We start from the raw sequence: 25783 nt of genomic DNA on the forward strand, positions 1-25783 counted from the left end.
TAGTGTGATATTCCTGTAAAGCTCAGAGCAGAAGAATCAGGTGTCAAGTACAGTTTTACTCAATGACGCGGGACTATTCTACTCTACATCGTTCTGGAGCTAGTGCTGTGCTGGCTGTGCTGTGTCCGTGGTTTAGGGCTGTGTTCTGTGAGTGGTTGCCTTGGTGATAGGCTATGTCTCCCACCAGGATGTTGTGGAGGGGGGTCTGGCTTCTGATGTTCACCCTGGCGATGGTCGCAGTGGAAGCCCAAGGTGAAACTCTCACACTCCTCGTAACTCTGACCATCTCTAGGCGCTATCTCTAGTCTATACCGCTAGTCTATGTATGTAGATTATCTAGCCTGCATCTCTATCTGGTCTATCTAGCTTGTATCTCTAGTCTATCTAGCCTGTGTTTATCTCTAGGCTCTATCTCTGGCCGAAATATCTTGTGTCTATCTATATATCTAGCCTATATCTTTCTCTAGTCTATATCTAGCCTATCTAGTCTGTATCTCGGGTCTATCTTTACTGTATACCTCTATCTCTAGTGTCAGTATCTCTAGTCTATCTAGCCTCTATCACTAGTCTACCTCAAGCCTATATCTCTAGTACCTGTATCTCTAGTCCATCCAGCCTGTAGCTCTATCTCTAGTCCATTTAGCCTGTATCTCTATCTCTACTGTCTATCTATAGTATGACTGTATCTCAAGTCTATCTAACCTGTATCTCTAGCTCTAGACTATCTTGAGTGTTTGTATCTATAGTATGACTGTATCTCTAGTCTATCTAGCCTGTACCTCTAGCTCCAGCCTATTTCTAGGGTTTGTGTCTCTAGTATGGCTGTAGCCATGTCTCTAGTCAATCTAGCCTTTATTTATATCTCTAGGCTCTATATCTAGCCTGTATCTCTGTGTATCTCTAACGGTTCTTGCCTTAGTGTATCTCTAACGGTTCTTGCCTTAGTGTATCTCTAACGGTTCTTGCCTCAGTGTACCTCTAACGGTTCTCGCCTCTGTGTATCCCTAACGGTTCTTGCCTTAGTGTATCTCTAATGGTTCTTGCCTTAGTGTACCTCTAACAGTTCTTGCCTTAATGTATCTCTAACGGTTCTTGCCTCAGTGTACCTCTAACGGTTCTTGCCTCTGTGTATCCCTAACGGTTCTTGCCTTAGTGTATCTCTAATGGTTCTTGCCTTAGTGTACCTCTAACGGTTCTTGCCTTAGTGTATCCCTAACGTTTCTTGCCTTAGTGTATCTCTAATGGTTCTTGCCTCTGTGTATCTCTAACGGTTCTTGCCTCTGTGTATCTCTAACAGTTCTTGCCTCTGTGTACATCTAACGGTTCTTGCCTTAGTGTTTCTCTAACGGTTCTTGCCTTAGTGTATCTCTAACGGTTCTTGCCTCTGTGGTCCCCCGCAGTCTTCCTGGAGCGGAGTTCTGCAGAGAAGGTTCTGCGCTCCAGGCGTGCAAACAGCCTCCTGCTGGAGGAGCTCCGGCCTGGGAGCCTGGAGAGGGAGTGCTATGAGGAGACCTGCTCCAAGGAGGAGGCCACCGAGATATTCCAGAGCCGCGAGAAGACGGTAGAACATCCAGAACCTCAACCCCTGACACTGTACCATAGACCCAGTTGGTCCAGTACTGTCACTGTACCCCAGACCCAGTACTGATACCGTACCCTATCCCCATTACTAATACTACCTTGGACCCAGTTCTGATACTACCCTTGAACCAGCACTGACACTACCCTAGACCAAGAAGTGATACTACCATATATCCAGTACTGACACTATACCCTAGACCCAGTTCTTACACTACCGTAGACCCAGCATGATGACTTATCGTCTGTTGTTTAACTGAGCTTCCTGTTTCCTAGATGGAGTTCTGGTATCGATACACTAGTGAGTACAGAAATACATTCTATATCTAGATCTATGTGTACCTGTATTGTCTCTAGATGTCTTACCAATTTTATTTTGTTCTGAACCTGTACATGGTTTTATATGTTCTAGAAGACCTATATGTGTATCTTCTATGTGTTGTAGATCTGAACCCGTGTGGTTTTATATGTTCTAGAAGACCTATGTGTGTATCTTCTATGTGTTGTAGATCTGAACCCGTGTGGTTTTATATGTTCTAGAAGACCTATGTGTGTATCTTCTGTGTGTTGTAGATCTGAACCCGTGTGGTTCTATATGTCTAGACCTATGTGTGTATCTTCTATGTGTTGTAGATCTGAACCTGTGTGGTTCTATATGTCTAGACCTATGTGTGTATCTTCTATGTGTTGTAGATCTGAACCCGTGTGGTTCTATATGTCTAGACCTATGTGTGTATCTTCTATGTGTTGTAGATCTGAACCTGTGTGGTTCTGTATGTCTAGATCTATTTGTGGCTGTTCTATGTGTTGTAGATCTGAAGGTGATTCTATATGTTCTAGACCTATGTGTGTATCTTCTATGTGTTGTAGATCTGAACCCGTGTGGTTCTATATGTCTAGATCTATTTGTGGCTCTTCTATGTTTTGTAGATCTGAACCCATGTGTGGTTCTATATGTTCTAGACCTATTTGTGGCTCTTCTATGTGTTGTAGATCTGAACCCATGTGTGGTTCTATGTCTAGATTTATTTGTGGCTCTTCTATGTTTTGTAGATCTGAACCCATGTGTGGTTCTATATGTCTAGACCTATTTGTGGCTCTTCTATGTGTTGTAGATCTGAAGTTGATTCTATATGTTCTAGACCTATGTGTGTATCTTCTATGTGTTGTAGATCTGAACCCGTGTGTGATCAACCGCTGTCTGAACGGAGGGATCTGCAAGGTGGACAGAGGACACTTCCTCTGCCTCTGTCCCCCGCAGTTCCAAGGAGAGTCCTGTCAGACAGGTAGGTAGACAGACAGATGGACAGACAGACACAAATAGAGTTAGCATACAGGTAATCAGACAGAAAGACAGACAGACAGACAGACACAAATAGAGTTAACATACAGGTAATCAGACAGAAAGACAGACAGACAGACAGACACAAATAGAGTTAACATACAGGTAATCAGACAGAAAGACAGACAGACAGACAGACACAAATAGAGTTAACATACAGGTAATCAGACAGAAAGACGGACGGACGGACAGACAGACAGACAGACAGACAGACAGACAGACAGACAGACAGAAAGACAAAAAGAGAGTTAACAGACAGGTGATCAGACAGACAGACAGACAGAGGTATTCAGACAGACCGACTGGTAGACACATACAGGTAGTCACCATCTAGACGGATAGACAGGTATACACTAGACCATAATAGTATAACAGCCTCATATCCTGTGTTAGTCTGTTTTTAACCGCCCGTCTGTCTGTCTGTCTGTAGAGGTGCAGGAGTGTCGTTATAAAAACGGTGGATGTCTCCAGTACTGCAGCGAGCGGATCCAGGACGGGCCGCCGGGGGTCCAGTGTGGCTGTGCTGCCGGGTACCAGCTAGACCCGGACGGACAACGGTGCTCAAAGACAGGTCTGACCTGGTCTAGCCTGGTCTGACCTGGACCAACCTGCTCCTAACTGGTCTAACCTGGACTAACCTGGACTATCCTGGTCTTAACTGGTCTAACCTGAACTAACCTGGACTTACCTAGTCTTAACTGGTCTAACCTGAACTAACCTGGACTTACCTGTTCTTAACTGGTCTAACCTGGACTAACCTGGACTTACCTGGTCTTAACTGGTCTAACCTGGACTAACCTGGACTATCCTGGTCTGACCTGGTCTATCCCAGGCTAACCTGGTTTGACCTGGACTAACGTGTACTAACCTGGACATACTGGTCCAACCTGCACTAACCTGGATTTACCTGGACTAAGCAGTCTAACCTAAACTAACTTTTCTAATGTGGAATAGCTAACTTGTTCTCGTTGTGGTTTCAGTCCCCTTCCCATGTGGAGTGAAGCACAACCAGCACTACCACTTCAGCAGATCTCTCAAAACTGAGCTGCCCAACCCCTCAGGCAACATCACCACGGAGACCAACGTCACCACGGAGACCAACGTCGCCACGGAGACCAACGTCGCCACGGAGACCAACGTCGCCACAGAGACCAACGTTGCCACGGAGACCAACATCACCACGGAGCTCAACGTTACCACAGAAACCAACGTTGCCACGGAGACTTACATCCCCACGGAGATAAATGTTCCCACGGATACCAACGTTACCACTGAGATGGGCGTTACTGTGAAAACCAATGTTACCATGGAAACCAACATCACCATGAAGATGGACATAACCACCAAGACAAACATTACCGGGGAAAAGGAGATTTCCAAGGAGACCGATGTAACCGTGGAGACGGAGGGCACCACAGACATCTTGGAATCGGAGCCGGTCGGGACCTTCAGCGTGGTGGATGAGGAGAACTGGGCCACCTCGGAGACAGAGGGGCAGGGGGACACCCAGGATCTTAGGATCATCGGAGGGAACCTGGAGAGACAGGGGGAGAGTCCTTGGCAGGTACTTGTGAGGGCTCACCCTTGACATGCTTCCTTCTGCTCAAAGAATCCTCCTTCTGACAGCTACTTCTCACCAGATTGTAGTGTAAGAATTTTGATGCCACCTCAACGTTTCTCATTTTTTAGTGGCAACGGTACTATAACTGCATTTAAATTAATTCAATATCATGGAAAAACATTTGATTGCCGCCAAATATTGGCCTCCATGACGTCGAAATACTGGGCACTTTATGAACAGTAAGCAATAATTTGTAATTTGTATTTGTTGAGGAGACTTTCGTGTTTTCACTGTCATCTGGTGTCATGCAAGCTGTACCCTCCAATCTCCAATGGAAATGGCGGCTATCACAAAACAACAGAAAAATATGCAAAAAATGTGTGTGCGTGCTAGTGTGTTTGTTTGTGTGTTTGTGTTTGTTTGTGTGTGTAGGTTCTGCTCCACAGGAAGGATGGGTATGCTTTCTGTGCCGGTACTTTGGTCTCAGATCGCTGGGTTGTGTCTGCAGCTCACTGCTTCGAACAAAGCCCTGACCACGTCACAGTAGGTGAATACCTCTTTGTCTGTCTGTCAGCCTGCTCGTATACCTGTGTGTCTGTCTGCCTTGTCTGTTTGACCACTTGTTCTGTTGGTCTGTCTATCTGTCTGACCACGTGTCTGTCTACCTTCTCCGGCCGCCTGTCTGTCTGCAGGGGACTATGATAAGAAGCGGCTGGACCCAGGGGAGCAAGTGATTAAGGTGGAGAAGGTGTTCCTCCACCCTCACTTCCACTCCTACACCTTCGACAGTGATGTGGCTCTCATCTTCCTGGCCGAGCAGGTGGTGTTGGGGCCCACGGCCCTCCCAGTCTGCCTGCCAACCCCCCAGCTGGCCACCTACCTGCACAAGGTACTGCCACTGGTCCTACTAGAGCTTCTGGTTTTACAGGGTACTGCAAGTACAACAACAGTCTGCCACTGGTCATCCTGGGAGCAGCCCAGTACAATCACAATCTGCTACTTGTTCTACTGGTTCTAGTGGGAGATGTGTTGTTTGCAGGATGACTCCTGGGGGGATGTGACGGGCTGGGGGGCCATGCAGTACCTCGGTCGCTCCTCTCGGTTCCTCCGGAAGGTGGTGGTCCCGCTGGTCAATCGGCAGAAATGCATCGATTCTACAGAGCAGGTGGGATACCTCCTGGTTCTCCTCTTTCGTCTCTGCATCATTCTGTCTCTCCTCTATCATCACTCCATCATACTGTCTCTCTATCACCCCTTCATCATCCTGTCTCTCCTCTACCATCTCGCCATCATACTGTCTCTCTATCATCCCTCCATCATTCTGTCTCTCCTCTACCATCTCGCCATCATACTGTCTATCATCCCTCCATCATTCTGTCTCTCCTCTACCATCCCTCCATCTGTCATGACAGATGGAGGGATGGTAGGTAACAGACGAATGCCAGGGAGAAGGAGGTTCTAAAGCAGTGCTTAAGGGTTCTGATTGGTTCTAAATGGTTCTTAAGAGTTTACTCTGGGTTCTGTGGTCTGCAGGTGATCACAGAAAACATGTTCTGTGCTGGGTACCTGGATGCCGCCCAGGACGCTTGCAGCGGGGACAGCGGCGGGCCCCTGGTGACGCACTACCGCGGCACTACCTTCCTGCTGGGCGTGGTCAGCTGGGGGGAGAAGTGTGCTGACAAGGGAAAGTACGGCGTGTACACACGCCTCGGCAACTTCCTGTCGTGGATCAACGAAACCATAGACCGGCACGAGAGGAACCAGACCCTGAGCCGAGGAACCGGGCCCAGAACCTGACCGCCGTGGCCCAGGTGGTCTAAGGACTAAGCACACTATTCTCCCCACAACTTGACATAAGTAACAACAGTTACTTATACAAATGATTTGAATAAAAGTATGTTACAAACTCTTCATACAAGGCTTGACAGGACTTCTTACGTGTCTTCAGAAGTTTACACGTGTCCTATTCATTTTTTTAACGACATTTAAATAATGAAGCAAGGAGACAGGGATTTTTATCTCCAAAGGTTGTTTTTACTTTCGGTACAAAAATGCTTATAGATTCAATTAAGTGTCTCAGTTTAATATCCAAGTAGGCTTAACAACATCTAGTGTCTTCAAAAAAAACCTCAATGTGAACAGCACCTGGTACAGTAGCTGCTAGCTTATGTAGCTGCCACATAGTTTAGCTTTTGGACATTATGACTATTCAGAGAACTAAACAGCTTATTTTCTCATCCCTCTTTCTCCCTCATCTATGACATACGATTTAAAGCTAGCCTTTGCTGAAGTATAAAAAAACCTAAGTTATTACAGAAAGCTAGCCTATTTAACAATATGTAAAGCTAAGCTACTATATGAAGCTAGCCTATTGTACAGTGTAAAAAACTAAGCTTTTAAATAAAGCTAAGCTATTTAATGGAGCTATAGGACACTACTATACTGCAGTAATGGCTGTGAGGTGGTTTATTATGAGGTAATAATAAAGGAGTGTGTAAAGATCTTCAAACTCAGGTGAGATAGTGTCCAGGTCAGTTAGTATCCAGGTGAGTTAGTATCCAGCTGATGTAGTTGGAGACCCGGGTGTAGACCCCATACACCCTCTGGCTCCCGCAGTCCTCGGGCCCCCCCCATGAAACCAGGCCAAACACGGCCCACCTCTGCTGCTCCTCATCCTGCATGACGAACGCCCCCCCACTGTCCCCCAGGCAGGTGTCACGGCCCCCCTCGTAGAAGCCAGCGCAGAACATGTTGTGGGTGATGTTGTAGGCGAGGGAGCGCGAGGCGTAGCTCGCCTCGCACTCCGCCTGCTCCACCACCGGCAGCTTCACGTACTGCAGCGTCTCGGAGGTCGCGTTGGGGTCCGGGGTCAGGCCGGGGTTGGAGTTCAGACCGGCGGATGCTTTGGAGGGGGAGGAGATGCCCCAGCCTGCCACCAGTCCCAGGGTGTTGGGGAGGGGAGTTGGCCAGTCGTCCTACCAGGACACGAGATGGACACTCAGTATACACTAGTGCCTCTTAGTCTACACTAGCGCCTCCAAGTTTACACTAGTACCTCTTAGTCTACACTAGTACCTCCAAGTTTACACTAGTACGTCTTAGTCTACACTAGCACCTCCAAGTTTACACTAGTACCTCTTAGTCTACACTAGTATCTCCAAGTTTACACTAGTACCTCTTATTCTACACTAGTACCTCCTATTACCTCTTAGTCTACACTAGTACCTCCAAGTTTACACTAGTACCTTTTAGTCTACACTTGTACCTCTTAGTCTACACTAGTACCTCCAAGTTTACACTAGTACCTTTTAGTCTACACTTGTACCTCCAAGTTTACACTAGGACCTCTTATTCTACACTAGTACCTCCTATTACCTCTTAGTCTACACTAGTACCTCCAAGTTTACACTAGTACCTCTTATTCTACACTAGTACCTCCTATTACCTCTTAGTCTACACTAGTACCTCCAAGTTTACACTAGTACCTTTTAGTCTACACTTGTACCTCTTAGTCTACACTAGTACCTCCAAGTTTACACTAGTACCTTTTAGTCTACACTTGTGCCTCCAAGTTTACACTAGTACCTCTTAGTCTACACTAGTACCTCCAAGTGTACACTAGGACCTCTTATTCTACACTAGTACCTCCTATTACCTCTTAGTCTACACTAGTACCTCCAAGTTTACACTAGTACCTCTTAGTCTACACTAGTACCTCTTAGTCTACACTAGTACCTCCAAGTTTACACTAGCACCGCTTAGTATAAACTAGTACCTCTTAATCTACACTAGTACCTCTAAGTCTTGATGATAGACATCCATGGTCTGTAGGAATGACCTGGTCACCGACTCACCTGGCCATGTGGTTTGGGGAGGCACACGGGCCGGATCAGCCCGCTGAAGCGGACCGGGTGGTCCAGCTTCAGCAGGGCGATGTCGTTGTTGTAGTTGAGGGGCTGGAAGTCTGGATGGAGAACAAGCTGGTCCACCGAACGCCGGGTGGAGTGATGCTTGTCCCTGACGTCATGGAGACCCAGAAACACCTGGGGACAGAGAGAAGGTCAGCTAGACCGTGGGATGGTCCGGCTGCTGTTGCCATGGTTACCAATGTCTTCCTCTGCCGTTGTGCCATGAAGTCCCACCTAGTGTTGCCCTGGTGTTGACCAAGCGCTAACACCAGCCTACGGTCTTTACATCACTAGATCTGTTCAGATAGTCGAAGTGTCAAAAAGTTATAAAGAGATGGATGGCCAGATAGACTGATGGATAGAGTGACAGATGGATGCCCTGACAGACAGATGGACGCCCTGACAGACAGACGGACAGCCTGACAGACAGACGGACGCCCTGACAGACAGACGGACGCCCTGACAGACAGACGGACGCCCTGACAGACAGACGGACGCCCTGACAGACAGACGGACGCCCTGACAGACAGACGGACGCCCTGACAGACACTTGGGCACCGTGATGTGTTGGGTCTCCAGGGGCACCACGCTGGCGTCCCTCCTCTGGGAGTGCAGGACGTGTGCGGCGGTGAGCACCCAGCGCTCCGACAGCAGGGCCCCGGCCCCGAACCAGCGGGCCGCGGGGACCCGGGACGCGTCCTCCACCGCCAGCAGCAGCTGCCAGGGGACCAGGCCCGGGGGCGCCGCCCGGCCCCCCACCACCCGGCGCTGCTGCTGGGCCAGGGGGCGGGACGGCAGGCCGCAGACTGGACACACGCACACGCACACACACACACACACACACACACACACAATACATACTTTAAACATCTAATTCACACACATTCATGTGTAAACACACACACACACACACACACACACCCTCATACACATACACACAGATAATACATTCACATTCATATATAAACACACACACATACACAGACATATATAAAAACACATTATATGTCATTTAAACACCTAACACACATAATACGCACTGTACACATGTAACACACACACACACACACACACACACACACACATACAGAATAGCTTCTAAATATACCCATAGAAAGTGTAGTAAGTTGTGTGCTAGTGATGTATATTGTATAGTTAGTGATGTATCTGAGCTGGTTACCTGGTAGACAGGTCGGCAGGTCGGTACCAAGTTCTGAGTTTGTCCAAATTCCTCCTTCAGAACAGTTGTAGGAACCTGAACAGGTAATATTGTTATATTATAGTAATGGTTAAAAAATAATGTGTGTCTAGGATAGTGTAATTTAGTTGTAAAGTATATTGTGTAAAGTATATTGTGACTTGAGCATGAGGAAGATGATGAGGAAGAGGATGAGGCAGATATAGTGTCGTTTATTATAGTTATTATAGTTATAGTTATAGTTTAGTTGAGAGGCCTACTGGTGATGTTGGGCTGGAGCTGGAAGGCGTCTCCTTCACAACTGAGCTGCATGGTAGCGCCAAACCGCGTGCTGTTGTCATGACTACCAAACACCACGCGAGCCAAGGGCGGCACTTCCGGACTCCCACAATCCACCACTGCAGTGGAGGAGAGCAAGGGAGAAGTCTGATTGATCACACCCTCCAAGTCTTTATATTGATCACGTCCTTAAGTTATTTATATTGGTAACATCCTAAAAGTATTTATATTGATCACATCCTAAAGTTCTTTCTATTGATCACATCCTAAAAGTATTTATATTGATCACATCCTACAAGTCATTATGGCGATCACATACAAGTCTTTATGGGGAGCACATCCTTCATGGCTTTATGGTGATCACATCCTACACGTCTTCATACTAATTACATTCTACAAGTCTTTATATGGATCACGTCCTACAAGTCTTTAAATCAATCACATCCTAAAATGCTTAAAATGTATCACATCCTAAAAGTTTTGATTGTGATCCCATCAGGCCTTTATGTTTTCTGCCCCTGCGTCCTGGAACATGCACTAGACAGATCTGCAGCTGGGGGACCTGATCGCTGTTAGGGCATTCACAAATGTTGTAGAGGGTTCGGAGGCAAATCAAATTGGACTTTGTACTTGCTTCACTCGCTAGACCCGTCTCCAGCAGTCTGTGAGGGACATGATTCTGTGCCCTACTATTTGTTTGATTTATGTACTTTTTATGTTTGTTGTGTTTTGTATGAAACAGTATTGCTGCTATCTGGGCCAAAGCTCCATCGAAAAGAAGATATTTTAATCTCAATTGGACTTGCCTGGTAAAAAAAAAAGAGGTTGAATAGAATAATAATAAAAAGTCAGTCATAAGTCCCATTAGTCACAACGCACAAATGCACAAATACAGCTCATTGAATGTTTAATTTATTGAAAACAGATGAAAAGTTTGGTCACTAAGAATTTCGGCAAAACTATGTGTGATTGGTTCGTCATCAGTGATGTCATGGACCTCTGTGCCAATTACTCTAATCTAAGATCTGATTGGTCAGAAGGTTGGGCTGATATCACCGGCTCCTCCCTGCTCCTGTTTCTGGAGGAGAGAGAAGAGAGAGAAGAGAGAGAGAGAGAGAGAGAGAGAGAGGGAGAGGGAGAGGGAAAGAGAGAGAGACAGAGAGAGAGAGAGAGAGAGAGAGAGAGAGAGAGAGAGATAGATAGAAAGAGGTAGAGAGAGAGTGAGGGAGAGGTAGAGAGAGATATAAATGAAAGATGTAGTAAAGTATGGAAGGGAGTATTTAGCATGCTGGTGTTCTAGGCAACCAAACCCCTCTGATGTCACCATGGTGGTATAACGTTAGAAATATATATATCTTGCTATATATTATTATCGTGGTTGTGTTTCATTTTAAGGAATTGCAGTGTAGCGCATTGTTGAAGCTACGGCCATAATGATTGGTTGATTGTTCTCAGTGTCATTAGCAAGGGACTTTGGATTAGGTTAAATTATATCATTAATGTCTATAATTAGGGTCTATTGTTAAGTTATATAATATTTAATATTTATGAGATCACTCAGAGATGGTGGACGTATTATTGAGTTGACAGCTGCTCCCTGTGGAGGACAGCAGGTGGGGCATGGTGTAGGGATACAGGTGAGTTGAGTTGAGCTGTTCTTACTGTGACTCTGAGCTGTTCTTACTCTGACTCTGAGAGGTTCTTACTGTGACTCTGAGCTGTTCTTACTCTGACTCTGAGAGGTTCTTACTGTGACTCTGAGCTGTTCTTACTCTGACTCTGAGAGGTTCTTACTGTGACTCTGAGCTGTTCTTACTGTGGCTCTGAGCTGTTCTCACTGTGACTCTGAGCTGTTCTCACTGTGACTCTGAGCTGTTCTCACTGTGACTCTGAGTGGTTCTATCTGTGACTCTGAGCAGTTCTTCCTGTGACTCTGAGCCGTTCTTACTTTGACACTGTGGAACATCACTGCTCCATGACCCGTCTTTCTGGCAGTCCAACTGGTAGTGGTCCAGATACTCTTCACCCTGGAGACACAACAGGATTGTATGTATGTAGGTATATACAGGTGGAGCTAGAGATAGACACAGGTAGAGCTACAGGGAGATACATGTAGAGCTACAGCGAGATACGGGTGGAGCTACAGGTAGATACGGGTGGAGTTTATACCTTCCGCAGCTTGTATCCAGGCAGACAGGTAACCAGGACGTGATCTCTAAAGCTGTACTCTGAAAGGATGGGATTCAGCAGGCCATTGGCAGGACTCAACAGAACCGGACACTGGCTTCCTGTTAATACGTAAGCAGACAAAACATAAGCATGGTGTACTTCAGGTGTGTGCACCTGTAGTTGTCTAGGTGTGTGTCCCTGGAGTGGTGTAGGTGTGTGTAGCTGTAATTGTGTAGGTGTGTGTCCCTGTAGTTGCTTAAGTGTGTATTTACCTGTAGTTGTGTCGGTGTGTGTACCTGTAGTTGTGTAGGTGAGACTCCATCCCAGGTTTTCTCCTGAGTCGTCTGTGTGGAAGTTGACCAACACCTGGTGGCTCTGAGTCACAACCCGACCCGGGGAACGCCCTCCGCAATACCGACCCAACTCTCTGCGTCCTGCAATCACCTACACACATCTCACTAGTTGTAGTAGTAAGATACTAGTAGTGGTAGCATAGTAGTAGCAGTAGTGGTAGTGGTATTATTATAGTAGTGTAGGTATTGTTGTGCGTGCTAAATACAGCTAAATACTGAGGAATTTATGCTACAAGAAGAATTATTTGACGTTTGTGTGTGTGTGTGCGTGTGTGTGTGTGTGTGTGCATGTGTGTGTGTGTGTGTGGTTATAACTCTGCTCAGAGCTGGATTAAGATTATATGAAATCCCAGGTTTCAAACATTCCGATCCCTGGTGACTGGAGAAGACAATGGATATGCAGTACTGTTATATAGTATTTGTGTGTGTTTGTGCGGGTATATATAGTGTGCGTGTGGTCGGAGGGGGTTGGGAGTGTTTAGTGTATAATGTTTAAAGTACAGTGTGTGTGTGTGTGTGTGTGTGTGTGTATACAACGTGCGTGTATAGTGTATTGTGTGTGTACGTGTGTATAGTATGCGTGTGTCTGTATGTGTGTGTATAGTGTATATAGTGTGTGTGAGGTGTGTGACCTGGACGTAGTCGTAGGGGCAGGGCAGGTCAGGGTGGTCCTCCACGTCGAAGGTGGGCTGGAAGAGCAGCTCCACCTCCAGCCCCTCCTCCACCTGGATGCTGTAGCTGCAGTCGGAGCTTTTGGGGTACGGGAGAGGGTGGTCCACGCTACTGAACCCCCCGGACCGCTGGCGGTACAGCCCCCCGCTGCACTCCACTGGACACACACACACACACACACACAGACACACGCACACACACACAGCAAAGCACGACGCACGCACACGCTCCCACACGCACACACACACACACGCACACACACGCACCAACACAGGAAGCAACACGCGACGCACACATGCACGTGCACAAACACACACACACACACACACACACACACACACACACACAATCACATACACGCACATGCACACACACAAACAAACACAAACAAACACAAGCACACACACACACATATACACACACAGACCGTCATTACAGGATGGGTGGCTGGGGTTTGTGTGTGAGCGAGAGTGAGATAAAGTTGTGTAAATATTTACTACTATCAGTCTGACACAAAGCAGACCAAGAGAAGCCATACACACATAAGTGCACACACGCACGCGCATATACACACACGCACACACACGGAGTGCAGGCCCACAACCACACACCCACTGGTTTTAGTGAGGAGGGTTTACCTCGGCAGGTACGGTTGTCTGTATGCAGCAGGTAACCATAGCGACAGGAGCAGTAGTATCCTCCAATGAAGTTGTGACAGAAGTGATCACACAACTGGTCCTCGTCACTCCTCTCCTGGCACTCGTCCACATCTAGAGAGAGACTTGAGACTTCCTCATTCCATACTCCCTATATAGTGAAACTATAGTGAAGACTTCAGTCAAGACTAGTGAACACTATAGTGAGCACTATAGTGAGCACTATAGTGAGCACTATAGTGAGCACTATAGTGAACACTTTAGTCAAGACTATATAGTGAACACTATAGTGAAGACTATAGTGAGCACTATAGTGAACACTTTAGCCAAGACTATATAGTGAACACTATAGTGAACACTATAGTGAGCACTATAGTGAACACTTTAGCCAAGACTATATAGTGAACACTATAGTGAACACTATAGTCCACACTTTAGTCACAACTTCATAGAGAATTCTATAGAGTCTGTCTACGTGTCCGACTGCCTGTCTTACCTACGGCTGCGTAGTGAGCCAGGAAGCCAGCATGGTTCTCCTGGTCTGAGAAGTCAGAGTGGAAGAGGAGGCTAAGGAGGGTGTTAGAGGAGGAGAGCACTCCCGCCCCCGGGACCTGCTCCGTGTCGGACTCCTCCCTGCCACAGAACAGCCCCAGCACCTCCTCCTCCACCTCCACCTGCACACACACACACACACAAGCACACACACACAAGCACACGCACACACACACACACAAGCACACACACACAAGCACGCACACACACACACACACACACACACACAAGCACACACACACACACACACACACACACAACCACACACACACACACACACACAGTTCTAACATAGAACCACAATAATAACAGTACCACAGTACTAACATAGAACCTCAATAATAACAGTACCACAGTACTAACATAGTACCAAAGTTCTAACGTAGAACCACAATAATAACAGTACCACAGTACTAACATAGAACCTCAATAATAACAGTACCACAGTACTAACATAGCACAAAAGTTCTAACGTAGAACCACAATAATAACAGTACCACGGTACTAACATAGAACCTCAATAATAACAGCACCACAGTGCTAACATATACCAAAGTTCTAACATAGAACCTCAATAATAACAGTACCACAGTTATTACATAGTACCAAAGTTCTAACATAGAACCACAATGATAACAGTACCACAGTACTAACATAGGACCACAGTATTTACATGCCTTTAAATCTCTACATAATGATCATCCACATTCCTGTGTTTCTGTGTATGTGTGCATGTGTATATGCGCAAGTGTGTGTGTTTGTGTTCTAATCTGAATTCTAGACAGTTTGTTTACTTTGAGAACGTCAATGAACGGTAAGTCAGAGAGAGAGAGAGAGAGAGAGAGAGAGAGAGAGAGAGAGACACACACACACACAAAGGCAGACAGACTGATAGAGAAAGACAGAGACAGAGTGGGATAGAGAGAGACTGAGAAAGAGAAATATAAGAGCGAGAGATGGACAAACAGACAGGGTGAAACTCTTACCTTGACATAGTCATATTCACACAGGTAGGAGGGCTCCAGGTCGAAGTGAGTGAAGTACAGCTGGACATGGTATCCGCGTGGCACGCTGAGGTTCCAGCGCAGCTCGGTGTCGCGGGGGTACGCCTCGGGGAAGTTCGGAGACCGCACCGTGCCGTACATTTCAGAAGCAGACGAGAGATGGGCTGCGACCGTCGCCATGACGACAAACAGCATCCTGGGAGGGGGAAGGATGACAACAGGAATAATAACCAAACTTCGAAATATCCTTCTGTCCGTTCATCCCCCTACACCTCTTACCCTAACCCTAAGGATCCGTAACCCCGCAAGGTTTACGGCACGGAGCGGGTACAGTACCCTGCATGGTACTGTACATCCAGACTACCCAAACCTCCGTACCAGAACACATCCACAAGCTAAGCCTTCAGGCGACAAGTCCGACAGGAGTACCTGGGTCAAGACGCGTTTACTGCAAGGGAAGCAAAATACCTCAAAGACGACGGCGCTATTTAGAGATAAAGAAAGTTTCACACCTCATCGCTCCGGAGTTTGGCGCTGGCATCCAGAGTTAAATTACCTCGGTTCTCTATCTCATGTGTCCCTCTCTCCCTTTCACTCTAGCGCTCCCTCGCTCAATCTCTCTCACTCCCTCTCTCTCTCACTCCCTCTCTCTCTCTCTCTCTCTCTCTCCCTCTCTCTCGCTCTATCGCAATCGCTCATTCTCTCTCATTCTCTCTCTCACTCTATATGTGAAGGTTTGAATCATTCCGCCCCCTGGGGGATGATGACGTCATGAAGTTAATGAAGTAAATCACACGTAGTGTGAAATGTGAGGATAATTTTGATCATCTCTTAATTTTGAATAGTCTTTATACTCAAAGGTATGCCTAAATGATGTGGAATCGGAAGTGGAATAATATATCACCCAGAAAGTTCCTGTGAAATTAAACTCCAATTCAGCCCGGGTTAAGAGGTAAAGAGGTAGAGGTTAAGAGGGGAGGAGAATAGGAGAAAGGTCGTGTCCTGGTGGACGCTTTGGGGACTGCAGCCAGAGGACAAAAACTCAGAAGTTCTACACCCGCCAAAACTTGCTTACTGCTAATAATAATAATACTTCCTGCTTTACAAAGAATGAAACAGGAAAACAAAGACAAAAATACAGAAAGTCAAACAATATCTAAAATATTAAACTGAATAAACAATAAAAATAAATAGTAAACGCACAACACACCTTAAACATGTTTATGTCAAGCAATAACGTGTTCAAAATGGGATTTTTTTTTAGACATTCACCATGATAAAGAAGACCATTATAATGATTAGACTATGATGATGAATTAGAACTAATAAGATTAGATTATTTTTTAATGAATAAAAATAGTGAGGTTTGATGTACATTGTGGTAGATAATTGGCCTGTGGGTGTCGCTGTTGTACCAAAAAGAACACGCGTCGGTGCGCTTGTGTGTGTGTGTGTTTGTGTGCGTGTGTGTGTTTGTGCGCGTGTGTGTGTTTGTGTGCGTGCTTGTGTGATCATCGAACCACACCATGTGATGAATTAAACCTATATTCATCACAACAATTAAATAGACTTTTGTACGAAGCCTCTCTCCCCCTCCCCTCGTCGCCTCCGTCCCGCCGCTCCTGCCGTCTATTTATCTTCTCACCCCTCCTATTAATTATTAAAGGGGCGTAACTTGGAGACGACAGTCGGCGGTAATCGAACCCTCGGCGTCCGGCCAGCCACCGCATGTCCCCCCGCCGCAGGGTCCACCTCTGAGGACGGTCGGTTATCTTTCCTCTTCTCAAGAGTTTAACGCGCCATGGGTGCAGCTCAACTTCGCAGAGTAATAACGGTGTGACGTCAGCATGCCGAACCGACAGAAGAGGACGGTGTTTTGTGTGGCAGGTGCCCTGGGCTTCGTGTGTGTATTGACGGTGGCGGTGTCGCTGGGCCTCCCCCGGTGGCTGCACGGTACCGTGCTCTGCAACACTGGGGCCCAGCTGGTCAACGCGTCCGGAGCCGAGCTGGACAAGTTCCTGGGCCGGCTGAGCTACGGACTCTTCCAGGGGGAGAGGGTCAAGCAGTGCGGACTTGGCGGGAGACCCCTCCGCTTCTACTGTGAGTCAATAGTTAACATGTTGTTGATATGGTTATTACCGGTAAGTAACCACGGCTTGAATAGTGAAAGCCTTGTCATAACCTGTTCACACCACGTGATAGAAAGTGACGATATGATAAAAGACACCTGGTCCATATCGTTGTTGTTTAGGGGTTTGGCAGTACAGAGACAGATAATCAAGGAGCAGGTAAGGGTTAGACAGTACAAAAAAAGGTAATTAAAGAGCAGGTAGGGGTAAGACAGTATAGATACATGTCATAAAGGAGCAATAGGCACTACATTGTTGTTTATATTTTTATTTTTTGGCCTCTTAGTTATGCTGTAGTTTTCTGTTATAAATTTAAAAAACAGAATGAAAGCGTCTTCCAGTCTGAATTGTGATTATTGTTGATATCCCGTGGCTACCGACAGCCCGGGAACAGAAGACCTTTGTAGGCACTCATTAAAGGCAAGTTGCTTCTGCTCCACCACACACACACACACACACACACGTTTACACACGCACCACACACACACACACACACACACACACACACACCCCATAGTTTATGATCCATTCATTTGCTCGCTCCACTGGGAAAGGCGTCGTTTCAATTCAATCCAGATTCTGTTTAATTGGCATGGACTTACCAGCAGTACAGCAACAAGATGAGGGTTAGGGAGTAGGAATATAGATAGGATCATGGTAAGGTGGAGCCAGTTCTCCCCCTTCTACCTCGACCTGACTCCCCCCCCCCCCACAGTCTTCCCAGGTATGCTCCATGTGATCCCAGTGGGTCTCCACGTCACCGTGGTCTTCTTCTGCGGCGTCCTGGTGCTCTTCTCCTCGCTGGCCACCGGCTTCTTCTTCTTCAACGCCTTCGGGAGCCCCTATGAGACCCTGCAGGGCCCCCTGGGCCTCTACCTCTGGAGCGCCTCCTGCTGTAAGAACTCCACTTCCTGCTGGGAGGAACGTCCTCACCTTGTTCCCAAGATAGCGGTGAACGACTGGAGGATAGGCTAGTGATTACACACAGTAAGTAGTTACACACTTACTGTGTGTAACTACTTCTTGTTTAGCTACTTCCTGTTTGTGTACATATGTAGCTACCTACTGTGTGTGCAGGTTTGTAGCTACTTCCTGTGTGTGCGCAGGTGTGTAGCTACTTCACGTGTGTGTGCAGGTGTGTAGCTACTCCCTGTGTGTGTGCAGGTGTGTAGCTACTTCCTGTGTGTGCGCAGGCGTGTAGCTACTTCCTGTGTGTGCACGTGTGTAGCTACTTCCTGTGTGTGTGCAGGTGTGTAGCTACTTCCTGTGTGTGTGCAGGTGTGTGCAGCTGCCTGGTGATGATCCTGTTTGCTGCGGAGGTGAAGCTGCAGCACATGTCCAGACGGATCGCCAACTTCAACGAGGTCTTCGACTACACGACGCACAGCGAGACTTACGACGTCTCCTATTGGCTCTTCCTCCTCGTCTTCTTCATTAACGCACTGAACTTCCTGTTAATCCGCGTGGCTGGGATTGACTTCCCCTTCCGGGAAAACAAGGAGTCGGAGGTGACCACCGGAGCGGCTGACCTCCTGTACTGACCCACTGTAGGCCCGAAACATACGGAGCAGGAAGTTCGCCTCATATTGTAGCGTGACACAAATCAGAATAAGAATCACAGGGGTTTTTTATGCATTAAATGGGCTTCTTTGTGCCTTCATGAACAGGCTGGTGAATGGAGACAGCAAAGTGGGTTGTGGAAGAGAGGGAATGACATGTAGCATCGGACACCAGGTGGGAATCGTACCTGGGTTGCAACAAGGCATATTGCTTCATGTTTACCGCATTAGCAAGTCCCTCCAGAAAAATGTGGCGTTTTTTTGTGATTGTTGCGGCCAAAAATCCTTGATTATGCGGCACGTTTTCTTAAAAAATGCGATGAAATATGCGGCATATTTATGCAATTTTTTGCGATGAAATTGCGGGAATTTGCGAAAAATGCAGCTTTTCGATGACGTTCACGTCGCGTAATTACGTCACTTCATAATGTTCCCATGGCAACAGGGGGAAATGGCTGCTCTTGTGTGAAGTAAACGCCACATTTTTCAACTTTCTGCTAAGATATATGACTTTTGCAACGAAAATGCGGGGATTATGAAATCATGTAAGCCCCACATATTTTGCGTGAAAGTGCGGCATATTTGAAAAAATGCGGCCCCCGCATGAATATGCAGACTTTGGCTGATTATGCGTTGAATTATGCGATCGCATAATCGCGTTTTTCTGGAGGGACTGATTAGCCTGTTTATTAGGTGTACTCAGGGTCCTGAGGTCTAGAAGGTTCTCTGATACAGATCTCCATCTCTAGAGCTTAGAACCGACAGGCAGAAAGTTGACTTACCTGTCGCCAGGTGACTCCGTTATGACCTCCGCTAGCTGGGAGTTTAAACAGCAATGATGTCGTTCATCACAACCAACGAAATGGTCACATCAAATTTAATTTAGAGCGCTCTTAATTCGAAGGAATTAAAATGACGTCAAATCGCTGAACCGGAAGCCAGTGTGGCTGCAGTCCACTTGACTATCTCTTCCTCTCCAATGTCCGGATTTTATGTCATGTAGACATGTGGAACTAGGTCAGTACTTTGTTATGTTAGGGTTAGGATCAGCACTTTGTTGTGTTAGTTAGGGTTATGGTCAGGGTTCGGGTCAGTAATTAGTTAGATAGTGTTAGGATCAGGGTTGGGGTCAGTACTTGTTAAGGTTAGTTAGGGTCAGTACTTTGCAAGGTTAGTTAGGGTAAGGATCAAGGTTAGGGTCAGTACTTTATGGAATATTAGATAGGGATAGGATCAGGCTTAGAGTGTACTTTATCCTGTAACATTCATTGATATTGGATAGTTGAGGTAGGTTCAAGTTCAGTACTTGGAATTGTTTTCAATGTTTATCAGTAGTTCATGTGTGCCATTTTTTTATGTCATTTATGAAAAGATTCCGTACATTAATGTTTTATCACTGTTTTATCCATCAAAAAAATAAAACAAAAGATCTGATAAAGTATTGTCTTCTTTCTTCTTGTCTTCCTGGTGAATGGCAATTCATAACTAGTACCTAACCCTTTCCTTACCTGGCAAAGTAAGGTAAGTTACCTTACTTTGCCAACTTACCTGGCAATAAATGTCTTTATGTTGAAAGGGTAATGTCATCAGCCAATAGCAGCAGAGATTATTTGCTCTCTTGCACCACAGTGGTGTGGTTAATAGGGACAAAGACAGAGTGGTCGAGCTTGTCGTACACACATGGCTTTTATTCAAAACACATTCAGTCACTCAAACACAAGAAAATAGGATTACATAGTGGAGCCGTGAGGAAACTGAAACTACCTGAAACACTTCAACTGAAACACTGCACAAACTGAGGTGACTGACTCGAACACGCCTGTTTGTGTGTGTTTGTGTGGCTTTAGAAGCCAATAGAAACCAGGATCACGGTCACGTTGTCAGCGCAGCCCCGCCTCACTGCCTCGCTGGCCAATCGCTGGCAAGCAGCTTCATATCGGCCCTCCTCATTGGTCCCTGAGCCATCCTCCTGTGAAGTAGAAAAAGTCCTCATGTTTCGGCGAACGTGTGTTTGTAAGTGTGTGCGTGTAAGTGTGTGTGTGTGTGTGCGTTATGTTTGCTTGTGTTTGTGTGTGTGCGTACCTGCAGCAGACTGAAGACATATTTAACAGCTTCCTCAGCAGTAAACACCTTAAAGAGTCCATCGCAGGCTAGCAGGATAAACCTACACAAACAAACTAGATATTCAGGCTGCAGGTAGAGCAGATATTTTTGTCATTATAATTCGAAAATACTATTAATATTTAATCTTATACAGTAGTACTACAGTAGTGTGTAGATCCCTACCTGTCTGCGGAGGTGAGACTGCACCTCCGGAGGTCCGGGGTGGAGATGACTCCACAGCGTTTGTACTGACCGTCTCCTAGCGACCGAGAGACCTCCAGTATACCCAGGACCCTGCCCTCCCTGCACACACGGGGTACAGTTAGATTATGCACAGTGGGGATACAGTACAGTGTGACGCTGTTCAGTGTCATGCTGTACAGTGGGATAATGTATAATGTGATAATGTACAATGTGATCATGTACAATGTGATACTGTACAGTGGGATAATGGACAGTGTGATACTGCCCAGTGGGATACTGTAAAGTTGGATTATGTACAGTGTGATAGTGGACAGTGGGATACTGTACAGTGTGATAGTGGACAGTGGGATACTGTACAGTGTGATAGTGGACAGTGGGATACTGTACAGTGTGATAGTGGACAGTGGGATACTGTACAGTGTGATAGTGGACAGTGGGATACTGTACAGTGTGCTTCATGGGGGGGCTGCTACCTGACGGTGCCTCCTGCTCTCTGGATTCTGATCCGCTCTTCGTAGAGGGTGGGGTTGTGTTCTCTACTCAGAGCCCGCGACACCACCCTTCGCTCCTCACCCTCCTCCTCCATCCGACACAACACCGCCTGCAGCATCAGGACATCCACAACAACACCGTCATAATAACACCATTACATTACCACAACGCCGTCACAATAACACCATTACATTACCACAACGCCGTCACAATAACACCATTACATTACCACAACGCCGTCACAATAACACCATTACATTACCACAACACCGTCACAATAACACCATTAAATTACCACAACGCCGTCACAATAACACCATTACATTACCACAACGCCGTCACAATAACACCATTACATTACCACAACGCCGTCACAATAACACCATTACATTACCACAACGCCGTCACAATAACACCATTACATTACCACAACACCGTCCCCACAACATCACCATAACAATAACACCATTACATTACCACAACGCCGTCACAATAACACCATTACATTACCACAACACCGTCACAATAACACCATTACATTACCACAACACCGTCACAATAACACCATTACATTACCACAACGCCATCACAATAACACCATTACATTACCACAACACCGTCACAATAACACCATTACATTACCACAACACCGTCACAATAACACCATTACATTACCTCAACGCCGTCACAATAACACCATTACATTACCACAACACCGTCCCCACAACATCACCATCACAATAACACCATTACACTACCACAACGCTGTCACCACAACTTCACCATCACAATAACACCATTACATTACCACAACACCATCACAATAACACCATTACATTACCACAACGCCGTCAGCACAACATCACCGTCACAATAACACCATTACATTACCACAAGTACATCACCACAACATCCCCACAACACCATCATCACAACACAATTACACCATGACATCACCCCAACACCAATACATCATCACAACACTATACCATCACCACCAGTGTCACCACTACACCATTACATCACCACAACAACACCATTACATCACCACAACACCGCTACATCACCACAACAACACCATTACATCACCACAACACCGCGACACCGTTACATCACCACAACACCGTTACATCACCACAACAACACCACATCACCACAACACCCTGTCATCACCACAACAACACCATTACATCACCACAACACCGTTACATCACCACAACACCGTTACATCACCAAAACATTGTCACAACAACACAGTATCACTACACCATTAAACACTGTCACCACAAAACCATTACATCACAACAACATTAAATAAAGACAACTGTCCCCAGAAGCCGATCACATCACCACACCGCTGCCCTGCCTCCTCACCCTGCTGTCTCCCAGGTTGGCTATGTAAGCTGTGTTGTGGACCACCAGCAGACAGGTGGCGGTACAGCCATCTTTCCACACAGGCTTCCTGGAGGAGACGAAGAGGACACTTCAACACTACCATCACACTGGTCTCCCTGGAGGACAGGAAGAGAAGACTTCAACACTACCATCACACTGGTCCTGGAGCAGTACGTCTTCATACAATACTCATTTACTACAGAATACTGCTTCATACAGAACTAATTTACTACAATGTAGTGCTTCCTAAATACTAGTATACTACAGTGTACTGCTTCATACACTATTTATATACTACAGAGTACTGCTTCATAGAATACTCATAAATTACAGACTGCTTTCAAGAAGACCTAATTGAAAAAGTTCAGCAGCAATAGACACGAAGGAGATTGAATAACTATTCATTCCACTAGGTTAATATTGGTACAGAGTATAGGTGAATACTGGTACAGAGTAAAGGTGAATACGGGTACAAAGTATAGGTGAATACGGGTACAGAGTATAGGTGAATACGGGTACAGATTATAGGTGAATACGGGTACAGAGTATAGGTGAATACGGGTACAGAGTATAGGTGAATACGGGTACAGAGTATAGGTGAATACGGGTACAGAGTATAGGTGAATACGGGTACAGAATATAGGTGAATACGGGTACAGACTATAGGTGAATACGGGTACAGAGTATAGGTGAATACGGGTACAGAGTATAGGTGAATACGGGTACAGAGTATAGGTGAATACGGGTACAGAATATAGGTGAATACGGGTACAGACTATAGGTGAATACGGGTACAGAGTATATTCTTACTGGCTGGATGCTTTCTTGAGGAAGTCCTCGTCCGTCTGCCGGAAGGAATCCAGGAGACATTTCTTTATCAGTTTGTCCAGATTCTCAGAGCTCCCTGAAAGCAGGGAGAAAGTTCTCAATTAGATGACTAGATAACTATTCGGCAGATGATTTTATCCAAAGATAATGAAGTGGAGCCACACACACATTGTACAGTAGAGACAGGTCATTAAGGAGCAGGTAGGGGTTGTACAGTATAGACAGGTCATTAGGGAGCAGGTAGGGGTTGTACCGTATAGACAGGTCATTAGGGAGCAGGTAGGGGTTGTACCGTATAGACAGGTCATTAGGGAGCAGGTAGGGGTTGTACAGTATAGACAGGTCATTAAGGAGCAGGTAGGGGTTGTACCGTATAGACAGGTCATTAAGGAGCAGGTAGGGGTTGTACAGTATAGACAGGTCATTAAGGAGCAGGTAGGGGTTGTACAGTAGAGACAGGTCATTAGGGAGCAGGTAGGGGTTGTACCGTATAGACAGGTCATTAAGGACCAGGTAGGGGTTGTACAGTAGAGACAGGTCATTAGGGAGCAGGTAGGGGTTGTACCGTATAGACAGGTCATTAAGGACCAGGTAGGGGTTGTACAGTAGAGACAGGTCATTAGGGAGCAGGTAGGGGTTGTACAGTATAGACAGGTCATTAAGGAGCAGGTAGGGGTTGTACAGTATAGACAGGTCATTAGGGAGCAGGTAGTGGTTGTACCGTATAGACAGGTCATTAGGGAGCAGGTAGGGGTTGTACCGTATAGACAGGTCATTAGGGAGCAGGTAGGGGTTGTACCGTATAGACAGGTCATTAAGGAGCAGGTAGGGGTTGTACCGTATAGAAAGGTCATTAAGGAGCAGGTAGGGGTTGTACAGTATAGACAGGTCATTAAGGAGCAGGTAGGGGTTGTACAGTAGAGACAGGTCATTAGGGAGCAGGTAGGGGTTGTACCGTATAGACAGGTCATTAAGGACCAGGTACGGGTTGTACAGTAGAGACAGGTCATTAGGGAGCAGGTAGGGGTTGTACCGTATAGACAGGTCATTAAGGAGCAGGTAGGGGTTGTACAGTATAGACAGGTCATTAGGGAGCAGGTAGTGGTTGTACCGTATAGACAGGTCATTAGGGAGCAGGTAGGGGTTGTACCGTATAGACAGGTCATTAGGGAGCAGGTAGGGGTTGTACGTATAGACAGGTCACTAGGGAGCAGGTAGGGGTTGTACAGTATAGACAGGTCATTAAGGAGCAGGTAGGGGATGTACCGTATAGACAGGTCATTAAGGAGCAGGTAGGGGTTGTACCGTATAGACAGGTCATTAAGGAGCAGGTAGGGGTTGTACCGTATAGACAGGTCATTAAGGAGCAGGTAGGGGTTGTGCAGTATAGACAGGTCATTAGGGAGCAGGTAGGGGTTGTACAGTAGAGTAACTGGCAGAAGACGTACTGCGTGGGAACTTGCGAGCCAGGTTGAGGTGGAGGCTCTCCGCAGCGTAGCGTGAAGCTCTAGCTCCTCCGTGGCCATCAAACACCGCAAAGTACGAGACGCCACAACTAACATGGACAACATTAACACTGCTGTTAATACACAACTAGGGTTATTGCTATACTAATACACCAAGTTATACACAGTTGTTAAACTAATACTATTATTATTATTATTGTTAGATTGGATACCTCAGCTCCACTAGCCTCAAGGTGGAGGCGTCTTGGGGAGGTTACAGTGTGTGTGTGGGAACCTACTCCTGCCACTAAGTTGAGGTTCCTTGAGGAGGTTAGGGTTACAGTGTGTGTGTGCGT

At 46.4% G+C, this 25783-nt stretch overlaps 4 protein-coding genes across 4 annotated transcripts in view; 2 read left to right on the forward strand and 2 right to left on the reverse strand.

The window, feature by feature from the left end:
- Positions 1–188: 188 nt before the first annotated feature.
- On the forward strand, positions 189–6278 carry LOC307073252 (coagulation factor X; the record flags this gene model as incomplete). Its single annotated transcript, XM_079732957.1, has 10 exons — positions 189–252; positions 1401–1561; positions 1855–1879; positions 2751–2864; positions 3351–3491; positions 3901–4484; positions 4914–5028; positions 5174–5370; positions 5521–5646; positions 6015–6278. The coding sequence occupies 10 exons, from the start codon at positions 189–191 to the stop codon at positions 6276–6278; spliced, it is 1791 nt and encodes a 596-aa protein (XP_079589083.1).
- Positions 6279–7012: 734 nt separating this feature from the next.
- masp1 (MBL associated serine protease 1) lies at positions 7013–18098 on the reverse strand (the record flags this gene model as incomplete). The annotated part of the gene is made up of 13 exons (XM_079732958.1): positions 18004–18098; positions 15255–15468; positions 14213–14390; positions 13699–13830; positions 13021–13217; positions 12332–12479; positions 12036–12154; positions 11815–11893; positions 9848–9985; positions 9570–9644; positions 8948–9195; positions 8336–8524; positions 7013–7456 (listed from the first exon to the last, which is right to left on the reverse strand). Exons 2-13 carry the CDS (start codon positions 15465–15467, stop codon positions 7013–7015), a joined length of 2160 nt encoding a protein of 719 aa, XP_079589084.1. The 5' UTR covers position 15468; positions 18004–18098.
- clrn1 (clarin 1) lies at positions 17120–20069 on the forward strand (the record flags this gene model as incomplete). The annotated part of the gene is made up of 3 exons (XM_079733176.1): positions 17120–17372; positions 18117–18296; positions 18680–20069. 3 exons carry the CDS (start codon positions 17120–17122, stop codon positions 18940–18942), a joined length of 696 nt encoding a protein of 231 aa, XP_079589302.1. The 3' UTR covers positions 18943–20069.
- Positions 20070–20639: 570 nt separating this feature from the next.
- The window catches only part of ilkap (integrin-linked kinase-associated serine/threonine phosphatase), a 6311-nt gene continuing 1167 nt past the window's right edge, over positions 20640–25783 (reverse strand). Inside the window, exons 4-10 of the mRNA XM_079733173.1 lie at positions 25431–25537; positions 23965–24058; positions 23134–23221; positions 21741–21868; positions 21247–21366; positions 21043–21124; positions 20640–20929 (exon numbers count right to left, since the gene is read on the reverse strand). Coding sequence (XP_079589299.1) covers positions 20804–20929; positions 21043–21124; positions 21247–21366; positions 21741–21868; positions 23134–23221; positions 23965–24058; positions 25431–25537 — 745 coding nt within the window. The 3' untranslated portion in view covers positions 20640–20803. The remainder of the gene's footprint in view (positions 20930–21042; positions 21125–21246; positions 21367–21740; positions 21869–23133; positions 23222–23964; positions 24059–25430; positions 25538–25783) is intronic.

The sequence above is a fragment of the Pollachius pollachius genome (assembly GCF_949987615.1).
Source record: "Pollachius pollachius genome assembly, chromosome: 3".
NCBI lineage: Eukaryota > Metazoa > Chordata > Actinopteri > Gadiformes > Gadidae > Pollachius > Pollachius pollachius.